Genomic DNA, 27,656 nt, shown 5'->3' on the forward strand with positions numbered 1-27,656 from the left:
ACTATTTTCAGCACCACATAATCTACCTGATGTGATGTATCAACTGAGAAATATTGGCATATTAAAGTGGATACCTCTTATGGTCCCATACCCATAAATACCCATGTGTTAGTTGTCTATCCAAGGAAAGTACTTCTCTAGAAATAAATACTCAAAAATTTTAAATTTATTGAACAGCTAGCATAGGTGTCAATACTTAGCATTGTACTAGTGAATTGGAACATGCAGGAATACAAGTAGGACTGCTTCTTTTATTTTGGAGTTAAATATAGTTTTCAAAGTCACTAGGTATCACTAGGTGTCAACACACACATACACTGAATTACTCTATTTTTTGTTTGTTTGTTTCTAGTATAAGCTTTTATGTTAGTTTAGTTTTGAGTAGTTGATGCATCACTGAAAAGTACCAGACTTCCCTGTATAAGACCTGAAAAATGAGCAACAAATGCTTATTGAGAATGTCCTCAGACACTGAACCCAGTTGGCAGATACTACTGGAGTCTTGGTGTCTGTTTTTATTATTACTAATTACATATTCCTGTTACTAAAGTTATTTTCTATGTATTCCTATTACAATTTGAAGATGCCATGGTCATTTGAAAAGGGTTATTTTAATTTAAGGGACTATCTCTAAGATATCTTAAGGGAATAACTGATCCTTATATCATAAAGAATCTTGATAATACCTCTCAAGAATGAACTTGAAGGCTTATTTATCAAAATAGTTCAAAAGTTTACTAAAAAGGAAATGAGCCTTCTTATGTTAAAGGTATTTATCATTATTGTGCAAAGTAGTGATGATGATTACCTTTTACAGAACAGGTATTTCTGTTAATTTTACACTTTCACTAAGCCAGTGGAATCTGGCTAAGACTTCAACTGTTTCCAGTTTGCATGGGTTACTAAAAATCTGTCTATATTATCTCAGTGAATACTTTGAAGATATCAAAAGCACTATAGTTTCAAGAAAATTATCTGTTTAGCCTTATCCTTACTTATAACAATTTTCAGATTTTCTTGTACTATGTCTGAGTTTCTCTTATGTTTCCTTTGAGTTTCACACCTTCTGATGTTTGTTTCCTAGAGCTACCTTTTTCTTAAGGAACAAAACCATGCAGATGGATATAACAGATACTCCCTCTCATAAATCAGTGTGACAGATTGTGTCTGTGAAAATGAAAACTAAAATTAACTAATTTGAATCAGCATACAGGAAGTTTATAATTGTTACCCCACACATTTGGCATTAAAAAGTTGAATCTAGTAGTCTTCAATATCAGATGCAAGATGGTCAAATCAGTCAGTTTCTCAGCATGACATATTGTATGTTGTTAATACTTCAAGAACTAATCCCAGGAGCATTAATCAAGAGAATGGACTTTTAAACAAATCTCTTGTTGAATAAATGAAAAGATTGCTTTACATATTACTAGAATGTAAAACATAAAGCCACTTATGCTTTCATAGAGTGTAGCTAACTAAATCTATCAATACTGGTATGGAAGTGTGAGAAAAATGGAAGATTAGTGAGGAGGACTGTAAACATGCTCAAGTAACTTCAAGCTGGGGTGCTGAAAAACGTATATATCATACTAATTGTTGTTCATCCTTGTGTGTTGGACAAGTAGAACGTAGAATCATAGAATGGTAGGGGTTGGAAGGGACCTTTAGAGAACATCTAGTCCAACCTCTCTGCAGAAGCAGGTTCACCTAGATCAGGTCGCATAGGAACATGTCCAGGCGGGTCTTGAAGACCTCCAAGGAAGGTGACTCCACAACCAATCTGGGCAGCCTGTATCAGTGCTCCATCACCTTCACAGTAAAATAGCTTTTTCTTATATTTAAGTGGAACTTTTTGTGTTCCAGCTTCATCCCATTACCCCTTGTCCTGTTCCTAGCTACTATAGAAAAAAGGGATGTCCCAACCTCCTGACACCCACCATTTAGATATCTGTAAATGTTAATAAGATCTCCCCTCAGTCTCCTCCAGACTAAACAGCCTCAATTCCCGCAGTCTTTCTTCGTATGAAAGATGTTCCATTCCCCTGATCAACTTGGTGGCCCTGTGCTGGACTCTCTCTGTAAGTTCTCTATCCCTCTTGAGCTGAGGAGCCCAGAACTGGACACAGGACTCCAGATGAGGCCTCACCGGGGCAGAGGAGAGAGGGAGAAGAACCTCCCTTGACCTGCTGGCCACACTCTTCTTGATGCATCCAAGGATGCCATTGGCCTTCTTGGCCATGAGGGCACTTTGATGGCTCATGTTTAGCTTATTATCAATCAGGACTCCCAGGTCTCTCTCTGCAGAGCTGCTCTTTAGTAGTTTGACCCTTAGCCTGTATTTGTGTATGGGGTTTTTCCTTCCCAGATGCAGGACTCTGCACTTATCCTTGTTGAACCTCATGAGATTCCTCTCTGCCCAACTTTCAAGCTGGTTGAGATCCTGCTGAATGGCAACACAGCCTTCTGGGGAATCAGCCAGTCCTCCCAGTTTGGTGTCATCAGCCATCGACTTCATCCAGGTGGTTGATGAAGATGTTGAACAAGACTGGCCACAGGACCCATCCCCGTGGAACACCACTGGCCACAGGCCTCCAACTCAATTCTATGCCATTGATCACTACTCTCTGGCCTCTGTCATTCAGCCAGCTCTCGATCCACTTCACTGTCCACTCATCCAAGCCACACTATCTGAGCTTTCTGATGAGGATGTTATGGGAAACAATGTCAAAAACCTTGCTGAAGTCAAGGCAGATTATGTCCACTGCTCTCCCCTCATTTAGCCAGCCAGTTATGCCCTCATAGAAGACTATCAGGTTGGTCAAACAGGTTTTCCCCTTGGTGGGGCCATGTTGACTCCCCCTGATAACAATCTTTTCCTTCATATGTTCAGTGATAACTTTCAGGATGAGTTGTTCCATGACCTTTCCAGGGATGGAAGTGAGGCTGACCAGCCTGTAGTTTCCTGGGTCGTCCTTCCTGCCCTTTTAGACTGGAGTGACTTTGGCCTCTCTCCAGTGCTCAGGCAGCTCACCTGTCCTCCATGATTGTTCAAAATTGATGGAGAAAGGCTTAGCAATCACATCAGCCAGCTCCCTCAGCACTCTAGGATGGATCCCATCAGGACCCATTGACTTATGAGTCTTTAACCTCTTCCTTTTCCACCCAGGGCAAGTCCTATGCTGTCCTGGCCATCCTATTATCCTTGCTAGACTGACCTTCCTGAGGGCCAGCTTTGGCCGCAAAGACTGAAGCAAAGAAGGCATTCAGTACTTTGGCCTTCTCTGCATCCTCAGTCACCAGAGCACCCTCAATGTTTAACAGCAGGCCCATATTCCCCTTCATCATCCTTCTGCTGCTAATGTACTTGAAAAATGCCTTATTACTGTCCTTAGCATCCCTGGCTAAATTTAATTCTAGAAGGGCTCTAGCCTTCTTAGTTGCACCCCTGCATGCCCTGGCAATGTTCCTATACTCTTCCCAAGAAGCCAGCCCCTGTTTCCACCTCTCAGAGATGGCTGCTTTCTGCCTGAGTTGTCCGAACAGATCCTTGCTCATCCATGGAGGCTTCCTACCTCCTTTTCCTCCTTTCTTGCACATTGGGACACACTGATCCTGGGCTTGGAGGAAGTGGTGCTTGAAGATTGACCATCTCTCATTGGCACTTCTGTCTTCTAGAATCATATCCCATAAGATCATCTAACTAAGATCATCTTTGAAGAGGCCAAAGTCGGCTCGCCTGAAATACAGGATCACAGTCCTGCTTTGTGTCCTGCGTCTTCCACACAGGATCTTGAACTCTATCATTTCATGGTCACTGCAGTCAAGGTTGCCTCCAACCTGCACATCCCCAACCAGATCCTCCTTATTTGACAGTACCAGGTCCAGCAGCACACCCCTCTTTGTTGGTTCCTCAATCACCTGGGACAGGAAGTTGTCGTCAACAATCTGTAGGAACCTCCTGGACTGCATGTGCTTGGCTGTGTGGCTATCCCAGCAAATATCAGGGAGATTGAAGTCCCTAATGAGGACCAGGGATTGTGATCGTGAGGCAGCTCTCAACTGTTCGTAGAAGGCCTCATCCACTTCCTTCTCCTGATCAGGTGGCCTGTAGCAAACTCCTACAATAATATCACCTGCCTTTCCCTGCCCATTAATTTTTACTCATAAGAACTCAACCTGCCCCTCATTCCCACCTAGGCACAGTGTGGTACACATTAATTGCTCCCTCACATAGAGCGCAACTCCACCTCCGCACCTTGTCAGTCTGTGTCAGTCTGTATTGTCCTGAACAATACATAGCCCTCCATGGCTGTGCTCCAGTCATGGCAGCTGTCCCACCACTTCTCTGTGATTGCAATGAGGTCATAGCCCCGCATCCACACCCACATCTCCAGTTCCTCCTGCTTGTTCCCCAGGCTGCGTGCATTGGTGTAGAGGCAGCGCAGGGGCTTACTCAAACATACAGTTTCCCTGGATGGGTGCAGGAGCTTCCTCCCCAGTTTGGCTCTTCCTCAGAGTAGTCAGCCTTCCACATCTCAGCCCAGTATGCAGATGAAGGGCACTTATCATTGCATTCCCTGTCCTGCCCTGTTTCCTAGCTAGAGGAAACAGCTTGTTCTATTTTGCTTCTCCCTCCACCCCCCAAGTCTCTTAGTTTAAAGACCTCTTTATGAAGTTTGCTAGCCTACTCCCAAATATTCCAGTGCCCTTACGGGAGAGAGGAATCCCATCCCGTCCTATCAAGCTATAGTCTCCAAGGAAGGATCCGTTGTCAAAAAACCCAAAACCTTCCCACTGGCACCAGCCTCTCAGCCAGGATTTCACTTGGCTGATTTTTCCATTGTAGACTCCCCCTTTATCTCTAGTTAACAGGATAGAGGAGAAAATAACCTGAGCCCCTCTACCTTTTACCTGCTTCCCCAAGGTTTTAAAATCCTTCTGGATCCTGGAGATGTCATGCCTCATGACATCATTCATACCTACATGGAACACAAGTAAGGGGTAGTAGCCTGCATCCCTGACAAGCCAAGGCACTCTCTTGGCCACATCCCTCACCTTGGCTCCTGGCAGGCAGCACACCTCTCGTGATTCCCTATCTGCTCCACAGATGGGTCTCTCAGTGCCCCTTAGCAGTGAGTCACCGACAACAAGCACCTGTCGCCTCTTTCTACGATGTCCATTACCTATTGCAAGTGGAGCAGCTGATGGATTGTTTGGTGGATTGTTTGATGGGATTTCCCCTTTTGGAGCTTGCTCATCAAAGTCCCTTGTTGCCAGTGCCTCATACTTGTTTGTAGTGGGCACTCCAGAAGGAGGGCTTTGAAGATGAGTGTTTGTCCTTTTTTGTGTTACCAAGGTCCAAAGCTTGTTAGATTCACTGGATACTTGGACCTGATTGCAGAAGCCTCTGTCTTTCTCCACCTCTGCCCTTCTAATACTACTGAGTCTACTCAGTTTCCTGCAGCTCTTTCACCAGGCGCTGCAGTTCCTCAACTTGAGGGCACTTATGACACATAGTTGCCTGAGAGGCATAGGTCCCTAAGCATAGGTCCCTAAACACTCCCTGCACTCCTACCTGGACTGAAGTATTTCTACTAACTGGCTCTGTCTGGGTGGATGCATCAACCTTCACCTGGGTTTTGTCCACACGAGCCTTGGCTTTAGTCCTCTGGCGAGTGCTCACCATTTTACTAGACTGAAGCTAGATTGAAGCTAGAGCACTCCTCTGACCTTTGTTTATCTATGTGGGCCATTGGGTTGTTCCCCGCACCAACTGCTGTGCCAACTGCCACGATTAATCCCCCACAGTTGCTGCAGCTCCACCTCCCGGCAAGACCGCCCCCCTCACGAGAGCTGCCTGATCCTGGTGGCTCTCCTCACTTTTCCTCCACTCCCTGTGCTCCAGGAACCTCTGGATTACCTCGATCGGCTGCACAGCCACGAATAAACAAGCCTTGCCTCAGCTATGTGTCCGCCGATAAAAACTTCTATATTTAGATAGCATAGGGTTGTGATAGACTTAAAGGCACCCTATCGAACATGCTTGAGATTCCTGTTCTGTAGTGGAAAGATCAAGGGACAGTGGTAAATTACTCCTGCACAAATCCCTGAGATACAGGAGAAAGCAGCATGTTCAGGGATCCTTCAGGATGGAGCAAGCTCTGCTGTGCCCAAGTCCCTCAGTGCCCAAGTCCCCTACTCGTGCACCTCTGCCCAGGTGATGCTTTATGTATCCCCTGGTTGGTGAGGTAATGAAAATAAATGTGCTCCTTGCATTTAATTTGTGGTTTTATGGTTATTCCTGTCTACTACCTGTGCCAACTCACACAGGAAGTATAATTTATTCCTTTTGAAAATTAGTGAAGATAATGTGTTGTTCAACATACAGTTTCATATTTCAAACAATATTTCCTTAATATAGATGAAAACTAAGAAATTAATATCTTTTCAATGTCTGTTACGCAGTGACAAAGTACTGTCTATACATGAAACTATATATTAGTATTTGATGCTAAGAATATTGTGTTTCAGAGACTCGAGCAAGGTGATTGTACATTCAGCTGATGCATTTGCACCTGTGGCCTATCTTCATTTTTCAAAATTGCACCTGGAGAATAAGGCAAGTAGATTGTAAATGTCATCTTCCTTTAAAGCTATATGTATATCTTCTATTTTTGTGTTGCTTTGTCACAGTTCAAAGGGAACATATATATTTTATGTAGATGTGCTTTCAATTAACAATGTACATATTTAGTTGAATTTCATAACTTAACATAAGGAAAAACTCAACACAAACACTTCCTTGTGTCGTATGAATGGAGGTAGTATGTTTGTGTAGCACTTTTCATCAGGAAACCTCAAGGTGCTCAGCCAGTGTGGTTCAGTAAGGTACATGTCTAACCTGTATGGTACAGCCAGCTATACTGTGGAACACAGCTGATCAGGAAACTATGACAGTGTTCATTTGCTGCAAGGTGGTATCTCTTTTTGCTGACCTGCAATTGCTTGAGTTTTAAATGTACTGGATTTTGCATTATCTTTTCCATATGAAAGATTCATCTAATGAATGGCTTCAAATTACAGGAAAGAGTCTATCCTGGTCAAAGATCATAAAGGAATCATTAGTAGTTCCCTGGGATTCACCTCTTAGCTCATGATTCAATAGAAACAGCAGAAAAAGTATAGGAACTTTAGTAGTGGTTTAAATATTGAAGACTTTTTATCTGAGCAGACCTAAGAAAGCCAAAACAGCAGTCATTTTCTCTTTGTTTTCATTATCACTTTTCTATTAGTTTTTCCATTATTTTATGGCTAGAATTTTTTCTTTTCCTCTTGGACATCTGTAAGTGCTAGTATTTTGTTGAAGAGAGTGACTCATGATCTTCCTACTACTGTTGCAGTCATATAGGTCTTCCTCCTTCCTTCTACTAATTGAAGATCATTGTTACCTCTTCTTGTTGCAGGGATTATTACAGAAAGTTTTGTACTGGTATTTTATGTTTTATGTTTCTTGAGCAACTACATTTTCTGAATTTCTTTCCATAGATCATGTCTTCCCCCTTACTTCCACCCCTTTTTAATTTTTATTCTTCCAAACAGATAAAATACCTGCATATTTTTCTTCCAAAACGGTCCCATTCTTTCTTTGGAAAATAAATTTTATTTCATCCTGTCAGTTTCTGGTTTGGGGTTTCTTTCAGAAAGAAAACATTAAATATTTGTGTGGGAGACAGTGAAAAAGATATCAACTAACTGAAACAAAAAAAATTGGGAGCAGGGTATAGTGGGAAAGGGTGATAATATATTAATATTTCTTCAGGGGCACTGCCTTTATTGCTCATGGCAAATGTGATGCTAAAATGCCCCATGCATCATGACAATGTGACAGGTTAGAAAAATTAAAACCACAAAGCTTTACATAAATCAGGCAAAAATTCATATTGCAATGCATAACATTTTATATAAGGGTCAAGATTTTACTTTTATCTGTTCAGAAGCTCTTTTCCCCTTCTTGCATACATGCCTCAGTTTCAAGCAGTGTTGTAGTAAATCATATTTTGAATCTATTGTAGATAAAGCTGTCACACTCTCAAAGGGGTAAGGTTTACAGAGACTTGCCTTGGATGTTTGTATATAAACTAATGTCTTGCATATTTAAAAGGAAAATAGTCTATTTTCAGCAGTGGTTACCTCATAAGGAAAAGTATTGGAATCTTTTGTCTTTAGATTATTTTATGTTTTGATAAAATAAGCTAGGTTTTCAAGAAGTTATGAATATGGAGAACCAGTCAACATTTCAGAGCATAGCTTGTTACTAAGTTAGCACTATTTAACTGCATAATGATAAAGAGAATGCCTTCAAGATTTATATGCCTATAGTACTGTACTTTCTCTCACTGTTTAGTGCTTACAAGCATTAAAAAAAAAAATTAAGTATCAGTTTGTAATTCAGCGCTTAAAATCCAATCCTACAATAATGAATCATCATGGGGAAAAACTGCTTTAGAAGGAAAAAATATTTTACTTTCAAGGGATTACTGAAAATTACACAAAAAATACTCTATTAAGAACAGTGTGTAAGAGTAGCCACTTGTGATACAGAAAAGGCTAAAGAGATTAATGAATTTAAGATTTTATTATTAAAACACTCTTGAAAGTTTGGTAAACACAGCTAAGAAGTTTTTTATAGGCATTTACAAAAACATTAAATAGTAATGCTCAAAAACAGTAATTTTGTAATGCTAAAAAACAGTAAAAACCAAGGTCACTGCTGTGATGTAAATAATACAGATACCTAGCTTCATCAATATTTTACTTTGCCAGTAAGACCACCACTTTGTACATTTAAAATGTAGAATGTTTTCCATCGAGGGAGAGGCAATCACTGAAGCATATTTTAGAATTCTTAAATCAAGTGTATCAGGTTTTGTATTCAATACAAATTTAACATTGCATATTTTCACTTAGGCAAAATACAACTGTGAAACTTTTTTTTTTTTACTTGGACAGCAAAAAGAACTTGCAAAACATTTTTATTTTCCCCATATTACACTATTCTGTTAGCTTTGTTAAGCTGTGATGGCTTTTTAATGATCAGAAATCAAAATTAAAGCTGTTGGATTTTTTGCTGATGTGAACATATTTCTGATGATAGTAGTGAACATACTAGCTATCATTCATGCTTTAAGATTTGCTCTTTCCCACATGTAATAATAAATACTGTGTTCCCTGAGTTCCAATGAGTAGGAGAACAGATACATCAAACAAGTCAAGCTGTGAAACTGCAGCCCCTCAAGTTAGAAGTCCAGAATTAGAGGGAGATGTAGTTTTCTTTCTACACTTGTCAGAAGAAAGAAGCCTATTTGCCTGTAAGGAATCATGCCTGCTACTGTTCTTTCTATATGCTACTATAGCATTATATTTACTTATCGTAAATTGATATTGTGACCTTGTAAAAGATCTTGACCTGTGGAAAATATTAAGAAGTGCAAGCAGTTAGGATCCTATTAAACATACAGACATCTGTTTCACAGATCTATTTGTTAATGATTTTGTAAACAATTGTAAAAGTTAGAAAAGATGTTTGACAGATATTTACATGCCTTGAGTACTAAATGATCATGGTCCTGTAGGTTAGATTTAATTTGACTTTGTAGCCTATTTCTGTCCAGTGTTTTCTGATGAAAATTATTTTAGTTAATCTCCATTTAGGACTTTAGCTGGACAATTAGACTTTGTAAGCAATGTTAGAGGGAGCAGGAAGGAATTTCCAGTTGCAAAATATGTTTTGTTGGTAGCATTGTGGGTAGCATTTTTTGAATGCTTTGTCATCATTGAATGATACTTCTCCTAGGTAACCTTTAGTTTCCCTTCTGCATCATAAGAATGTAGATAACTCTTGTAGTTAGATTTTCAAAACTAACACTGGATTTTTTTTCTACATGTATTTTTTTCAAACATTAAGATAATAAATAAAGGTTTTTCTTTCCTACCCTGTTTGCTTGCAGATTCAGTTCAGTACTCTGAGTAAAGATAATTTTTTGTTCTCTTTTCATGTGTATTAGACTTGCAATGCTGCAAGGAGATGTATGTGGTCTCTGTCATTATATTTATTTCAAGGTATATTTTTATCAAGGTATACCACAAAGAACAGAGATTATTAGGCTCATTTCTGATATGTTCTGAGCTCTCTATCCCACTGTATTCTCAATGCTGCTCAGTGGGACAACTATTGGTTTTAGAATTATATTGTGATAGGTATTTATACCAGTTTCTGTAGTGGAGAATGTAAGCTTTTTAAGAAGGCAATCTGTTATTTTCATAAAAGACCGCTGCTTGGAATTTCAGCTATATCAGTCAAAGTCCTAGCTCTAAGGCGTTTTCAGCATCAGAATTTGAATCTTGGAACACTCGTGCATTTGCTTAAGCTTCATTCTGAGCACATTTACCTCAATGACATGAGTTATGTGAATATAGTTAAGCATATGCATGCATGCAGGCTCTGATCCAAAATTAGGTTAGTATCACAATGTGCAGTGGGTGTGGGAGAAACAGTGTAACAAATGGGAAAATATATTGCTTTTGTGAAGTAACATGAACATGTTATGTGATAAAATCGATTCTGTAAGATTTAATTAAAATGTCATTATAACAAGCTTGATTTTTCTGTTTTTAAAGTGCTGATATTATTCAGGGAAAGTTAGTCTGTTTGTGGCAGTCCAAAGCTTTTAAGTTTTGAATCCTTAGATTACTTTCTCTGTCAACAGGAATTAAAGACCAACATTAGTATGAGATTTGAATATAGCTACTAAACAGAGTCTGGCAGCTCCACTTAGGCTGGCATTGAGACTGTTGTTCTTCTAGTGCCACGTTCCACACCTAATAGTTCTGCCGTAGCCTGCATCTATACTGCTGTGGGAAGTGATTGATTACCAATGTTTTTGGAGCATTGTGGGAGTTAGCCTTGAATGAATCTTTGGCATTGAAATCGACAGTAGTCTATAATTATCTTTACTGTCTTTGGTGTATCTAAGAGACATTGTAGAATTTCTAGTATTTCTTAGTAATTTCCAAAAATTTTTCAACTGATCAATTCTTTATGTGTGTATATAAAAACAGATGTATAATTTTATTTATATCTGTGAAGTAATATTGTTAAAAACTTGGTTTTTTAAGAAAAATATTTACATGTTTAGTAGAAAAGGATGTGGCTGTGGATGATACAAAAATTTCATGCAGCATCAATTTGGGATATTTGTAATATTAACAAATTACAAAGCTCCAGGGGAGTTCTATATGTTATACCAAAACAGTTGTGAGTTGTGTAGTGAGAGTCTTGCTACGTCCCTGTGAGTTCTTTATGAAACACGTTTTGCAGGAAACATGCAGCAACATAGTTGAAAGAACAGTTTTCACAGATTGCATAAAAATGGAATAGATACTCTTTTCCTGTTCACTTGCAGAGCATATAAATACAGTCCTCCAAGTTAGCGAACAGAGAGAAGTTACACTAATAGTACCTACAGAAGGTATCTGTAGCTCTAGTTCTCCTAAAAGGTAATTGCATAAAGCTTAACAAGAGAGATACAAAGTGGCTGTCATACAGGCAGGCTGGAACTTTTCCCTTTCCAGTTAACATATTTTTTTTAGCTAGTGATAGGTTGTTATATCATACTGAAGTTAAAGTCCAGGTGATGTGAAAAGGAAACCCAAAGCAGCATTGTGGCAGTTATCAGTTGCGTCACGTTACTTACAGGGTAGGACCAAGAGTTGCAAGCTGTGTAAATGTTATATTAGTACTCAGTGAATGCATATGCTACCATGCAAATTGATTGTTTCATGATAGATCTTAGAAATTACACAGTGAAAGCAGCTGATTTCATAAAACAGCGATTTGCAAGGAGGAAGTGGCTTCATGCCACTACATAGTCTGTATATTTCGAGAAAGTGACCTCTTATGTTTTAAGAAAAATTAAAACATTTTTGTTAGTTCTTGTAGCATAATCCAGCTTAAGGTCTATTTCAATTACAGATTTATGTTCCTACTTCTTTATTTTTTAAGTCATATCTGAAGAGTTTGGGGGTATCAGGCAGCTATCTGGGTAACAGTAAAAATATGTCAACCAGCAGCAGTAGTCAAAGGTGTAATTTGCTGAGTGGGAAACGGTATAGATGCTGTTGAATGCTTTTTTATATTGTAATGTTGGAATGCATGTTGTGTTTGTGCTAAATTGCAGTTTTCATCTTTGTGCTATTAGGTTACATTTTGTTGACTTCTTTTCACCTCTCATGTACAATTGATTCACGTAAAGTAGATTGTTGCCTTGACTTTCAGGCATCTCTTGGAGGAATAAATAAAATGAGATCCAATCAAGGAACATCAGCCCCTCTTAGAACATAGCTTTAGTGTTTACAGTGCTTATAAAACTCCCCGTGAGCCCTTTTAGAGACAGCAGAGCTGAATTTCCTCTCATATGTAATGACCTTTTTGTATTTTGTCCTTTCCTGGGAATTTCCAAATACCCTGCTTTAACTTAAATGGATTCTTTTTCTCTCCAGTTAAGTCAAATGTCAGTGTAAATGCTGTGTTCTCCTCATTGCAGACTTGTGATGCATACTTTATTTTTTTGCCCTTTTTTCTCACTTTTTTTTTAATATCAAAAGTTGAATATCAAGAGAAGTTTAAATAAAATATGTTTTCTTTTCCAAAGGAAACAAAAAATACAGTAAAACTACTTTTATTTTAAAAGTGTATTGAAATTTGACTAGTAATTTTTAATATATGCCGTTTTTCTGGACAGCTTGATGAGATCTAATTGTCAAAAAGCAGAGAATGCAAAAGGTCAAACTTCAGATGACGTTATGAGTGCTTCACTATATAAAGTTAATATTCTTTTTTGTAGACACTTTGCATGGAAATTCAATAGATTACAATTTATTGATTAATTTGTGAATTAAAACAATATTCAGTGATTTTTAATCTATATATAAAATGCACATAAGCTGTCAGAGAGAGCACCACCGGAAAAATGACAGACACCAATATGGTTAGGTCATAACTCAAATTTTACTAACGAGCATCAGACTTTTATAATCAGCAGCAAAGCTAGCATGTTTACACTACTTCTAATTGGTCCTTTCTCTAAAAGACAGCTGCACTTTCTGCAATAAGCCGTGCAGTTTCACATACTGCTTCAGCCTCCTCCTTGCTCAAGCTTGTTATCATGTAGACGTTCTTTCTTCTTCTTTTCTCACAGTCCAGAGCTACTCAAGGACAATCCACACATTAGTTCTCTGTTCACTGTTACCAAATCGTGTCCTCTTTCAGATAGAAATTCCTCCACAATAAGCTTCATGTTTTTTCAACTTTTTATGTTGTGCTATTGAGCTTTATTATCATTTTCCTAAATCTAATATTTTAAAAGCCTGCAGTAAAATGCATAGTTTAGGCATGATATGAAATCTGAGACCTTTGAGCAGAAAATTAATTGATTGAATCTAGAGATACAGTATACAGTGATGTTTGGTTAACGTTTATGGATAAATTGTCATAATTCATGTTCTTTTTAGATGAAGACAACTAGTATTAGCCAAGCTGGTGATCCCAGAGAAAACATACTCTGCAGATTAGATTGCCTTGGAAAACCATACAGAAGAGTAGGGGTTGCTCTAAAATTATATATATGCTTTAATAATATAACTTGTTGAAAATACAATGAACACAGAATTTTGGAAGGTTGCTCAGTATGCACTCTGCCTGTGTATTTTGTTTAAATGTACGCTGGGTAGTTTTCCTAGGCCTAAGAAACCATTTGGGAAGAAGAAAAAGTACAATGAACTTCCTTGTCAATAAACTACTTTGATATATTATTCCTGTGAAATACTCTTCATTCAAGGTTCCACAAAGTTTTTATTTTCTAATGTTTAGTGACAATGTTAATTATAAAATTGTAACCTTTGTACTTTTATTTCTTTTTTTTCCCCACTTAATTTATGCTAATTTGGAAAACATAGTTGTCCTGTATACAGTTATGGAATAGCATTTGTCATCCTTGTATGCTTTCTGTCTCTTCAGTCTCATCAATTTTCATATATGTTGTCCCTACTTACTAAGTCAGCATTTTTAGTCCATATGATATGTCAGTGGGAGCACTTGGTATTCTGACAGTTTTTACAATCTAAATAGTGGAAAATCCTAATGCTGGCCTGCTATTAATTGTTCTAAGCTTATGTACCCATTGAACGATAGTATTTTTTGTAACTGAAAAGTAAAATTTAAATGACAAAATGTGCTGACTTCATACTAGTTGGCATGCTATTTACTTGCTTATTTTACAATGTTTGTCTCAAGCAGGAGGTATCTGCAAGTACATTTATGGTCAATGGCTGTTCTTGTGAGGTAAGCTGCAATGATGAAGATATTTTCCCTTCGTCAGAAGAGAATGAACCACAGAAAAGCATTCCAGTCATCTGGAAGTCTTCAAAACAGAATTCTTTGGATTTCAGTGAGTCTTGCACAGCTTGTATTAGATAACTAATATTGAATATTTCATGCTGTGGTGGGATACACTGTTAATTACTGTAAGAACACTCCTGAAAAGAATGTTCATGACTTTTAATAACCATTCTGAAAAAAAAAGGAAGTCAGTTTTCTGGAAGGACTAAATGAATCTATAGTAACAGAGCATTTCAAGTTGTTTTACAGGAGCATAATCCATTTTTTTCTTTTCTTCTTTCAGAAAACACACTTTAATGTGTTCTGTTTGCCTGGAAGAAATTAATATAATCATTTGAATGGAGGGATTGAGTTTTATTTAAAAGATCTAACCACACCTGTACCCATGCTATAGTGGTTTTAAGTTGAAGATAGAAAAGCAGACTCTAAAATGAAGTACAAAATTCAACTGTTCAACTTGCTTACATAGTATATGAACCTGTCCACACCCAAGCAACCTCAGAGTGACACGCATGATCAAGTTTAGCAGCCTAGCAAATTACTCTTTCTTAGGTGAACTGCAGTAAGTAATCATATGCCTGATATTAGCACTACCTCAAACATTAGGTGAATAATCAAGATAAAGCAGAGTATGTAGGTTGATACCTCATTGAAATACCACAACATCACTGTTACCCTATGTTGGCAGTTAGTAAACTTCATACAGAATTCTATTTCATACAGAATTCTATTTAGGCTCTTCAATATGAGTAAGTACTTAGTTAAAAAAATAACCAAGCATATTATGCATTTCCTAAGATTATCAGAACCGGGTTAAACAACTAACTTCCATTAAAAATTGGCATATAAATTTTAGAATCTTTTCCTATGTCATTCAGTGCCATGCCTTGTGCAGAGTCTGTATTGCAGAGAAATGATAAAATGTCAACAAAAATAGAAGTAAGGAGAGAAAGTTCTCAAATTCTCAGCTATATAATACTTGCAGATATATTTTCTGAAGGCAGTGTAGGAGAAGGATTTGTCAAGTAGTGTTTGGAACCTTTATTACCAGTACACACACTTTTAAGGGTTTGGGTTTTATCTGTTTGTAAATATTTTTTTAAGATGTTTTTACATTTTGTGACTTTTTTTTTCCCTGTAGAAGTACTTCTTACTTAAACAGTTTAAAATATATTCTTGGTTAATCTGAAAACTTTCGTTATAATAATGACACTGCTGTTCTTCATTCCCATAGCTAAGATCTTTGGAAGTTCAGGAAAATCCTTGAGTGGTTACCAGTGGTTTTCAGGTATCACTGCCCACTTCCTTCCATCACAAGGCAAAAATGCTCAAGAGGCAGCAAGAGAAGCATTTTGTTCTCTCCAAGGTGCTTTATTCAGTTAATACATTATTCACCATTACTGTTTTTAATATAGTATTAAGTAAAAATCTGTATTTTCATAAGGTTTTATAGCTAACTGTTCTGCTTGTCTGGTTGTCCTAGAAAGCCAGAATTGTGTTTCTATCACTGTAACACTATTTCCACAGTTCTTACTCACTTTGTAACTAGCTTTATAGCTTTTGTACAACAAGGACAAGTGCAGAGTCCTGCATCTGGGAAGGAACAACCCCATGCACCAGTACAGGCTGGGGTTCGAACTGCTGAAGAGCAGCTCTGCAGAGAGAGACCTGGAAGTCCTGATTGATAATAAGCTAAACATGAACCAGCAATGTGCCCTCGTGGCCAAGAAGGCCAATGGCATCAAGAACAGTGTGGCCAGCAGGTCAAGGGAGGTTCTTCTCCCTCTCTACTCTGCCCTGGTGAGGCCTTATCTGGAGTCCTGTGTCCAGTTCTGGGCTCCTCAACTCAAGAGTGACAGGGAACTTCTGGAGAGAGTCCAGCACAGGGCCACCAAGATGATCAGTGGAATGAAACATCTTTCACATGAGGAAAGGCTGCGGGAACTCGGGCTGTTTAGTCTAGAGAAGAGGAGACTGAGGGGAGATCTTATTAACATTTACAAATATCTAAAGGGTGGGTGTCAGGAGGTTGGGACATCCCTTTTTTCTATAGTAGCTAGGAACAGGACAAGGGGTAATGGGATGAAGCTGGAACACAAAAAGTTCCACTTAAATATAAGAAAAAGCTATTTTACTGTGAAGGTGATGGAGCACTGATACAGGCTGCCCAGATTGGTTGTGGAGTCACCTTCCTTGGAGGTCTTCAAGACCTGTCTGGACATGTTCCTATGCGACCTGATCTAGGTGAACCTGCTTCTGCAGAGGGGTTGGACTAGGTGATCTCTAAAGGTCCCTTCCAACCCCTACTATTCTATGATTCTATGATATACTGTGTAAGTGTGCATGTTGTGCTATGGATGCTGCCTATTTGCTAAAGCACTGTGGTAGCTAGCATAATTTTAAAATAAGTTTTCTAGAAAGCTGTTACACATTTTGGTATCTAGGATTGGGTCAGTAGCAATAAATCCTATTTATATGCCTAATGTAAAGGAGAAATTGCTGACCTGGGAATGGTGAAATCCAGATTTCTTACTATACTCCTCTTACTAGATAAAGACATATAAATAAAATGTTTATAATTCTGTTTTGTTTAACATTTTTTTAATTGTAAAATTTACATGAAGAATATTTGTGCAGTCTTCACTTACAAAAATTGAAATAATCAGATAGGCTTATATTCTTGCATGAGATATTGTCCTATAAAATCCTAATTTTTGCATGTGCAGCTTAGTATTCGTGATTCAATATAGGATGATAGAGAAACCCTAAAATTGTTTTCAGCAGCAACGAAGTTACACTTTGTAGAAGGTCATTAATCTACTTTTTCATTGCTTGGAAACCAGCAAGATGGACATGGCCAAACTTTTAGTAAAAGACGGTAATATTTAGTGTAAATCTTCTGGACATAATCTGTAAATAGAGGCAAAAGGGTTGTGTAATATTTTCTTTTATTCTCAATATCTTTGAATGGAAATCAGATGTTACAAGCATATATTTTTGACTTGGCATCTGTTAAAAAGATTATGCTTCTGACTAGTCCAGTAGTCCTATTAGACTAGTAGATTTGTCCTATTGCTTTTTGCAGTTGCCTAAGCAAATTTGTTGCATGGCTGCATTAAAATAAAAAAAACCAACAACAATCCAACAGAAATTTTGTGATCCTAGGTAGAAAATGTCAGTTCTCAACATTTCCTTTCATTTTTCTCTTTTTGGAAATGGATATGGAAGACTGAATGAATTATAGATTTGTCATGGCAGAAGAAAGAATTTGTTTCTGAGAACTCAAATTATTTGCAAATATGCAAAAACCTTTTTCTGAAATTTAAGTATATGCTTACACTCTGTACAGCAGTTTACTCTTCAGTGCTGTGAGAATGGAATAAGCACAGTCCTTTTATTCTCTTTGCTGAGGGAATTGATTTAATCACCTCTGAAGAGGACAAGTGCTGCCAAAAGAATTCGGAAATGGGAATTTATTACTAAATGTTATGAGACATAGTTCTTCTGTAAACTTGATGGAAACCTTCCATGAAGCCAGCCACTTCCTGTAGATAGTTGAGAAACTGTCTTTTGTGGCTCTCAGTCTAAGGATGCTGGATAACTCGTTTTTTAAAAAGTTAAGCTGTACTTCTGCCATTGTTATCTTTTGGGTCAGTTCTTCTTAGGCAGTTCTGCCTTATTAAGGAGGAGTTTCACTTTCATATTTTATAAAAGTGGAGAAATGCTGTGTAAGAATCTTTTCCTTAGGAAACAGAACTTGACAAGAGCCCAAGTGTCAGGTTGATAACCATTTGATAACCATCATTTATGTCTTTCCTCTAGATAAAGTTCTTTAGGAGGTAAAGTTTATTCTACATACAAGCAAAGGTGAAATTCTTTCCCATTCCTCAAATTCAACCAAAGGAAAAGGGGATTGTACTATTACTTACTTTAAGGAGAATTAAAAAAAAAAAAAAAAAAAAAAAGAAATTACAAGTTTATCCAAATCTTTTTGCCTTTAGCTTGCTCTAATACTGTTACATGTCCACAAATTAGAGTAAGTTTGTTGACTTACACATTTTAAGTTTAGAACGGGAGGTCAGTTTGGTCAGTTCCCACTCCAATATTCTGTATAGTGCTGCAAGCCGAACTCTTCTTGACTAAAAAGCTGGTTGGAAAATTGAAAAATGTCTTTGTTTCCTCTTTGACTGATAACATGCTAGCTAATACTGACCTAGGGATTGCTATCAGGCAACACTGAAATACATTTATATTTCTGGACAGAATTATGATTGTGTGCTAATTTTTCAGATTATATTTCTGAAGACGACTTCATAGGAGTTCCATATGTGAGCTCTTCTATCACTTAGTGCATACTTCCATTTCTGTCAGTGAGAATTCCTCTCTTCATATTGACAGCAGTAATGACAGTATGACTAAGTAAAGCTGAGACATTTGGAGGAAAATTCAGTATTGGTGCAACCAAACTAACCTTTTATGAAGGTGTACCATCTGCTGAATTGTCTATAAAAGCACCAAAAAATTTGCACAAAAAGTATTGATTTCTCACTATTGATTTTAATAGCCAACAGAGGTTGTCTTTGTAGTATTGTAGCTTTTCCACTAGAAAACAAATATGTAGATATTTACAGGTACACAGTGTAACTTAAATTGACAAGATCATCAAAGTTACACTGAGAAGAGCTTTATGACCTCATGTAAGTTAGGTTACATGGGACTTATTATATATGTTCTATATTCAGAGAAGATTTTGTCTTCATTTAGTTTCTTCTGCTCACGAGTTAGAAGAGGTCCATGGTGCAGAGCTGATTCACATATCTTATTATGGTATTGACTATGTAGAAGTAATATATTCTCCTTAATTACTAGGACTAGAATCTTCTATGCTTACACATTCCCATGGTCTTGACTTCTCAGTATCTTTTCTTTAACTGTCTGCTTGAACTTTCCTCTGCTCTCATCTTTCCTTTATTTCTTCTGTGGCTACTTGTGTTTCCTACTGTCTGTCTTGCCATTTATAACTGTTTGTTTATGCTGAGATTATTATTGCAGTGAGAGTGTTTGAAAACAACTTAGACAAGCATCCATCTGGAATAACATATAAGTATTTTATCTTTTCTTTGAAGAGGGTGATGCACTAAAGGACCTGTTATTGTCCCTTCCAGTTCTGTCCTTTTTTGATTCAAAGTTCTTTATAGATTACTAGCTGTCATAGACTGAAAATAATTAAAAAAATATGAGGTAATAAAACTTACGGATACAACGAATTTGGACTGTAACATATCTACGTGCATTAATGCATGATTTGTTTTCCTGGGGCAAAAATTCACCACTGCTCGGTATAGATAAAATTTCTTTGTATTCTGTAACTCTATATTTGGAAAACTACAGGAGAAAGAATTTCAGGAAAGTATAGATATTATGCAGGGAAGGGTAGTATGTTGTGAAGCCTTCAGTCATGTTTAGACAACTGTTGGTATCAGTTGATTTTGTTACACGTAACCAGAATGTCTATGCTGACTTTCTCCACACATTTAAAATATTCTGTCTGTAACAGCTGTATTATTTTTATCTTGCAGCTGCTATGACTTCTGAGGAATTAGAACTGAAGGATATTATTTTGGTTCATCTGTATATGAAGAGCATGAAAGATTTCAATGTTATAAATTCAGTTTATGTGACAGAATTTGATTTGTGTCCACCAACAAGGTAGGATTAGACTGCTGTGACAGTCTGTTTATGATACACTGTAATATACTGAATTATTGTTACCATATTTTTGAAGCTTTTGTCCAAACATTTGTGCCTCACAGACTTAGAAGTAGGCTTTTGCTGCCTTTTGGAGTAATCACATCAGGGCTGCTCACTCAAGGATTGGAAATTCTTGCCTTAAGATTTACTGTAAGATCTGTGCTATCCCACTACCTCACCCCACCCCATTCTGGACTTACAGAAGAACAATACATTTTTTGCAAGTCTCAGTTCTCTGTGACTTCATTGAATTGACAATTGACAATTCTTTTGTATTGGTGGGATTTTGTTTGCTTTTCTTGATTGCCTAACTTGACCCACTGGCAACAATTCTCTGAATGAAGCCAAGGATATCATCAGCCCCCTTTGCCACACAAGGGCACATTCCAGGCTCATGTTCAACTTGGTGTCTACCATGACTCCCAGATCCTTTTCTACAAAGCTGCTGTTGTGCCAGTTAGCCCCCAGAATATACTGGACCACAGGTTTGTTCCTCCCCAGGTGAAGGACTTTCAACTTTTCTGTGTTTAACTTGTTCAAGTTCCTTTGTGCCTCTTTCTTCAGCCTATCCAGATCCATCTGGATGGTGATACAAACTTAATGGATCAGCCATTCCTCCCTGTTTTGTGTCCTCCACAAACTTGCCAATGGTGTACTCTGCTCCATCATCCAGATTATTAATGAAGATTTTAAACAACACTGGACACATTATAGACTCCTGGAGTACACCACTAGCCCTTACATCAGTAGCTTCTCTCTGACTGTGTTATGGGATTGCAAAAGCCTTTCTGAAGCCTTGCTGTCAGTGATTATTAGGTCATCCTAAAAGAAGTTTTGGAACCTTCTAGGTCCCTGTGACAAAATTTATTCACCTTGTTCTGTTTATTATGTTAAATACAAAAGAAAATTTGTTAGCTGAGGAGATGCCCAAGATGCACATTATGAGATACTGTGAATTATTTCAAGACATTATTAATATATACTCAATCTGTTCCTTTTCTTTGCCTACTTATATGCACTTGGTTTTGATTGAAGATGAGTACTGGACTAGATGGTGCTTTGGCTTCATCCAAGTGTGGTTGTTCTATAATGTCTTGTGTTACCATCAGATAATGATTGTTAGTAGGTAGTTTAGCTGCATTTACAAATTCAGCAGGAGTGCAAGTAAGAAGAGAAATAGTTTCAGACTTCTGAATGCACTGATAACACTTGCATTCATAGATCACCAAATCATAGCTTTTTAATATCTGTTGTACAGAGTCTTCAACACTGCATCCAATTCCATCTCTGACTTAATGAAACAGCTTGATGATCTAGGTATGCACTCTGTGATTCATGTATTATTTGAATGTCTTGTGTTTTTTCCTCATTGGAAATTGGGTAGCCTCTGAATATTTTTTTTCTTTAAAAGTTATGTGTTAAAACTCATTTTTCACTTGTAAACTCTTTATTACCTTTGTCAAAAGGGCTTATTTCCTATTACAGTAATTTGTGTTCTTAAGCATACTCAATATGCAGAACTGCTATAACTTGAAAAATTCAACTTGGAAGATGTTAATACAGGTTGGAAAGGGACCTCTGGAGGTCATCTAGTCCAATCCTCTGCTCAAAGCGGGGTGAACTGTGAGGTCAGATGTCATGTCTTGTTCATATTTTTAAAACCAACATTTAAGCAATTTTTTTATGTAAAATACTGTATTTTATACTCTTATTCCAGAATTATGAATTGCAGTATGGCAATATGAATTTTAAATATAGCATGACAAATAAGTAAAAGGCACTGTATAAGATCAGAGATTCACATTATCCTACATTGTCTGGGCATCAGAAGAAACTCAAAGAGAAAAGGAATAGGCATCTTTGAGATGATGAGTGTGGGCCAGGACTGATAAATCACAGAGAGATGAAGTGTTGGTTGTGTTGGCTTCAGAGTAGGGATCTAGTCCCAGCTGTAAACTACACAAAATGCATCTCCACTCTATGTATCTTAAGTTCTCCTTACAACACTTCTAATTTAGCTTCCTTCATTTCTCATGCTGCTGCATGTTTTAAGCCTCTACATTTGCCACATTGTCTTCCATCACTAAAATACCAGCTAGAGAGATTAAGAAAATGGCTGTTTATGATTATTCTTATGGAACAAATGAGTTTATGTTGCATTTTGTCCAGAAGAAAAATTATACAGCGGTTTGCATGGCTGCATCATTGCATTATGCATAGAGACCTGGTTGTGGGAGTTCTCACAAGCAATATGCTGGAAGCATTGACTCAAGGATGTGGATCTCCACTAAATTTGCAAAATTGTCTTGAAAATTTACCAGCTCAAGCAGAAAATCCATTCATCCATGCTTATGATAACAGTAATGAGGAAAACAATATTGTATTTGCGTGTGGGAGAAGAGGGGAAAATAATTTCTTGGAAGAAATAAGCAAGATGAGAAGAATTTTGTAAGTTTCTGTTCTATGATATGTAAAGAGAACAAGTAATTTTTTGTTGTGTTCCTACTGGGCATTAAATGAGTTTTTTATGCATGAACTGGAAGTATAATTATTTTCAGGCTTTCAAATGTTGATATCCCACACATACACACACACATTGCACACTGCTTTTTCACTGGTGGTCACGTGCAACAGACTGTCTGTCTGCCCATCCAAGCACTCAGTGTCCCTTGCAGCAAACAAAAATGAACTTTTAAATGAATGCTTAAGCGAGTTTTTTGTCCTATCATAAGTGTCACGCAACTCAAAGTAAAACAGAAAGATAGGCTCAGTATTGCACAGTAACATGTGGGAAGGGTGTAAAGGAACAATAAGCTGCTGCTTTTTATAAATCTGAACCTCTAGTCTGACTACTGGAAGGAGATGCAGTGAAAAATGCATGGAGGCAAAAATATGACAATCTTACACTCAATCTGAAGGCTGTTTAGTATTACTTATCCGGCATTTCTAGAGTTATATGGTTGAGATTTTTTTTAATAAAACAACTCATGTATTCTTAATAATGTAATACCCATCATAAAAATAACCAAACAGAAATGAGCCATTGGCTATGGACTTTGTTGCTCTTTGGTAATGGATATTACCTTGCTGGAATGATGAAGCTGATCGTTATTTGGAGAGGAGATAACAGTGTGAATGCTATCAGGTTATTGCAATGCCATAGCTTTTGGTTTATGTTCCTGACACAATTTCATAGCATAGTATTCAAATGACAAACCCATGAAAAATAAATGCTGAAGGTTGGTGCAAGCAAACTTTCAGTTTGAAAAAGAATAATTGTCTTATGTTTTCAGAGTATGTGTGGAAACCCTGTTACCTGATGGAGTACTGTTTTGCCTTGACTGCCTTGCACATAAGTATGACACTACAGCAGATGATGTATTACGTGATGACAAGCTGGTCATGCATATACAGAGCATTTCCCACTGGGCACCTGCTAGCATAGGACCTTACAGTCAGTCCATCAAGGTAGGAAATGTTTGTTACTTCATGTGAACTATGTGTCAGTTTACTGAAATGAGTACACTTATAAATTCTCCTTCTCTCCCATGCAAATGTGTAAAAAAAAACATTAAAATGCCCATTTTAAGTTTATAGCTTTAAAACTTGTGGACAAAATAAAAACTTAACACTCATCAGTCTTTCATTCTGTGTTCATAAGTCAGGCTAAATTATTATTTGCAGAAAATCTCAAGAACAAACTACTTGTCTTGTACCTTGTCATTAGACCAAGAAATTGTGTTGCACATACATTTCTATAATCTTCTCAGAATATAACCACAATTCAAGAATATCTGAAATTTATTTATTTAGTGCAAGTAAGATCAAGCCTTTTATAGGTAAGTGATTCCCAAAGTGCTTATTTAATGAAATCCCTCTTGAGGCTCTTGGTACTGCTAAACCATTTAAAAGTAAAGTTGAAGAACTGTTCTTTTTGTCATATTAATAACAAACTGAAGGGAATATTACATACTGTTAAAAATATGAAAAGGAATTACTGAAGTTTCATGGAAAAAAGACCAAAAATTTGAATGGAAATATTTTTCTTAATATAGTAGCTCTTGCCCAGCTAGTATTGTTCTGGCAACTGATGAAGAGTCTCTTTTTCTGCTGCAAAGAATGCATATATCTCTTTCTTACTAATAGTAATATGTATAATATATTGTCCAGTCCAAATAATTGCTGTGTGCAAACTGATTCAAGCAACATGTTAAGCAACATGGCTTCAGTTTAAATTTCATGAAACTTCTTGAAATCTGCAAACCTACCTAGTATAAACACCATGGAATTGTACTTCGCTTTGGTTTTGTACCATTTTATGGAAAATTTCAGCAAAAGCAGTTGCTTCAGAAAGTCATGTGGAATTTGTTTCATTTGCAAAAGGAAATGTTGGTAGATTACTATATTAACCTTGTGGTTACAGCATGGTATTTGTCATCTGTATCCATCTGTTTTTTTTTGAGAAAGCAGAAAGTTGGTTTATTATAAACTTTCTTACATTCTGTCTTGCACCTTGACAGTCTGTCGTGGTTTAACCCTAGCTGGCAACTAAGCTCCCCACTGCTGCTCACTCACTATTCCCTCATGGAATGAGGGAGAGAATCTGAATTCTGAGTAAAAGTGAGAAAATTCATGGGTTGAGATAAACAACGTTTAATAGGTAAAGCAACAGCTGTGTGCACAAAGCAAACCAAGGAATTAATTCACCACTTTCCCTGGATAGGCAGGTGTTCAGCCACCTCCAGGAAAGCTGGGCTTTGTCACCCGTAATGGTTACTTAAGAAGAAAAAATGCCATCACTCCACACATCCCCTGCTTGCTTTCTTCTTTCCCCAGCTTTATAAACTGAGCATGATGTCATACAGTCTGTAACAGCCCTGTAGTCAGTTGTGGTCAGCCATCCCAGCTGTTACCCTGTTCCTAACTTCTTGTGCATCCCCCACCTTACTCAGTGGTGGGATGGGGTGAGAAGCAGAAAAGGCCTTGACTCTGTGTAAGGTCTGCTAGGCAGTAACTAAAACATCCCTGTGTTATCAATACTGTTTCCAGCACAAATCCAAAACATAGTTCCATGCCATCTACTAGGAAGAAAATTAACTCAAGACAAAATCTGCATATGGTCATAATTGTATCATGTCATGCATAGTCCTGCAAAGATAAAATTTAATAAGCTTTACATCTTTGCCTTTGGAGAAACTTCATTGATATATCATTGCAAATATGACTCATGTCTGATTAAAGAAATGAGATAATTTATCTTTCTTAGTTCACCTGTTTTGCTGGTGCAGAAATCTCTGCTGATCTTGATGTCTATGTCAAAAACTGGGATGTAGAGTATGTCAGAGTTATTGTAAAGGCTAGACAGCTGATCTCAGTAATGTATAACAAGTTTTCTGGTTATGTTCTTCTAATAGTAGTGCCACAGACACTAGGCAATTCAGCCTGAGAATATATGATACATGATTTGCCTTCCTCCAAATCTTTGTTCCGCAGTGGGAAGCAGCCCAGTTTGTGCTGGTAGTAGCTTGGTATTTTTACTGAAAGTGCGTTATGTTTTTATTTCTCACTATTGTTTAATCAGACTATTATTTTATTTTCATGTTTTAATTTTGTTTTGCCAATGGATTAGAGGATTTGTCAAGACTAAGCAGTAATTGGTAGCTTGCATGGAAATGGGTTACGTACCATCTTCACTGAAGCTAGCAATTCTCTTGTACATCAGGGAGCCAACAGGAAGATGTACTTCAAAGCAGTGTTTGGGGTGAGAAATTTATACTGGGAGCTTCTTCATGATTATTTATTTTTTGAGAACATTCTTTGAGCATTTATGAACTGTGAGCATAGTTAATGAAAAAAAAAAATTCTAAAAAAGACCAGTGCAACTGAAACACTAACCACAATGTGTGGAAAGTTGAGTGTTTATACCAGATGTTCTTCTAGTATGTTAATATAATTTTTTTAAAAATTGTCATTTTAAAAATTTTGCATTTAGTGTTTGTTTGCTTTGGCAGTTTCTTAATGTTACTCTATCTAGAAATGAACAAATACACTACCACAGTATAATTTATTTTACTCTCATATTCTACAATATTATTTGATGGTGACAGAATGTATTTTATACACATACTCATATATATGCATCTGTAAATTGGTTATGTCTGTTGAACCTTTTAGCTTTTCCTTGTGATCTCAGTTCTTTCCCTCTGACAGCTGCCAAATCCCAGTTTCAGCCATCTTTCAGACATCTTTGTCTGAAGTTTTCTCATCTGCATAGTCTGAACCCAGTAGCACAAACAAAAAAAATCAACAGTTTTCTTACTTTCTGATTCCAGTGTACTGATGCCTAGAATTTTATCAAAGTTAGATGCTTTTTTTTTCTATTTACTTCACCTTACAGTAAATTATTTTTTCCTTTTATTTTTCTCATCGTCAAGATGTCATAAATTAGCAGTTAAGTACTGTGGGAACAATAGTGAAAACAGAGAGTCTCACATATGGTTTAACATAGTGATATTTGCAGTCATTCTAATGTTTTCTTGCTCAGAAGACTTGGTTCTTTTTCTTGTAGCAAAAATGAAAATGGTCCAATAAAGCTTAATGCACAATTTGTAGCTGATGCCTTTAAAAGGAAAAAGTGATGTTGGAAATAGCATTGTCTATTATGTACACCAGGAAAGATTACCTGGCCACTTAAACTACCTGACTGGTTGCAGTTTTCCAAAAGCACACTTGGTGGTTAAACTAAGTTTAACCATTTTAAGGAATCCATGCATTTAGGGATGTATGGATTATCAACTGGAGATCAGCTGAAGAAGGATGAGGATAGAAAGATGTAAAAAAAAAAATCTTATTAGTGACTCAGGGTATGATTCCTAAATGTATAGTTAACCTTCTAAAATACTGCTTTTCATATACATGCAACTCAGAACTTGTTTTCTTCCTTCCTTTTGTGATTCAACAACAGTATTATATTATACAATATGTAGAAATAGGGGAGTAGAATACCTGGAGCTTCCAGTGGATGAGAAAAAAAGTGATAGTCAACAGTTTAAAGTCTAAAATAGTGTTCCTCTGGGATTGACGCTTGGGATGATACTGTTAACATCTGGCACTGTTAACATCCAGTGGCACTGAAATGGCCAGTCCTATCTCTAAGTAACCTTGTCACCAGTATGAAGGTTCTTCTTGTTGCTTCCTTAGCCATTGCCAGAAAAAAATACTGTATAATGTGAGGGCAACCTGGAGACTGTTCTGAATTCTATGGAGACTGTAAGTACTCTAGTCAGGAAACAATGGGACAAAACTGAACTTTGAATCTTTGCTGTTCATTTCTGTTTATCTGTCATATGCTTTTTAGCTGAAAGTTAACCGCCCTGACTGTGAAACATTGTGTTTAGTTAGAAATATTGGCAAAATGTGGATCAAAGCTGTCTGCCACAGTTGGACA

At 37.2% G+C, this 27,656-nt stretch overlaps 1 protein-coding gene across 6 annotated transcripts in view; it reads left to right on the plus strand.

The window, feature by feature from the left end:
• Window positions 1-27,656, plus strand: part of DPH6 (diphthamine biosynthesis 6) — a 214,742-nt gene that overhangs the window by 77,712 nt on the left and 109,374 nt on the right. For 5 of the 6 annotated variants that reach the window (XM_061998613.1, XM_061998612.1, XM_061998616.1 and 2 more), the window contains 5 exons: window positions 6,535-6,622; window positions 14,357-14,507; window positions 15,693-15,824; window positions 20,038-20,167; window positions 23,503-23,677. In XM_061998613.1, the coding sequence (XP_061854597.1) occupies window positions 6,535-6,622; window positions 14,357-14,507; window positions 15,693-15,824; window positions 20,038-20,167; window positions 23,503-23,677 (676 nt within the window). The remainder of the gene's footprint in view (window positions 1-6,534; window positions 6,623-14,356; window positions 14,508-15,692; window positions 15,825-20,037; window positions 20,168-23,502; window positions 23,678-27,656) is intronic. The other variant, XM_061998617.1, reaches the window with a different exon arrangement.

The sequence above is a fragment of the Colius striatus genome, chromosome 6 (genome assembly GCF_028858725.1).
Source record: "Colius striatus isolate bColStr4 chromosome 6, bColStr4.1.hap1, whole genome shotgun sequence".
In the NCBI taxonomy this organism is placed as follows: Eukaryota; Metazoa; Chordata; class Aves; order Coliiformes; family Coliidae; genus Colius; species Colius striatus.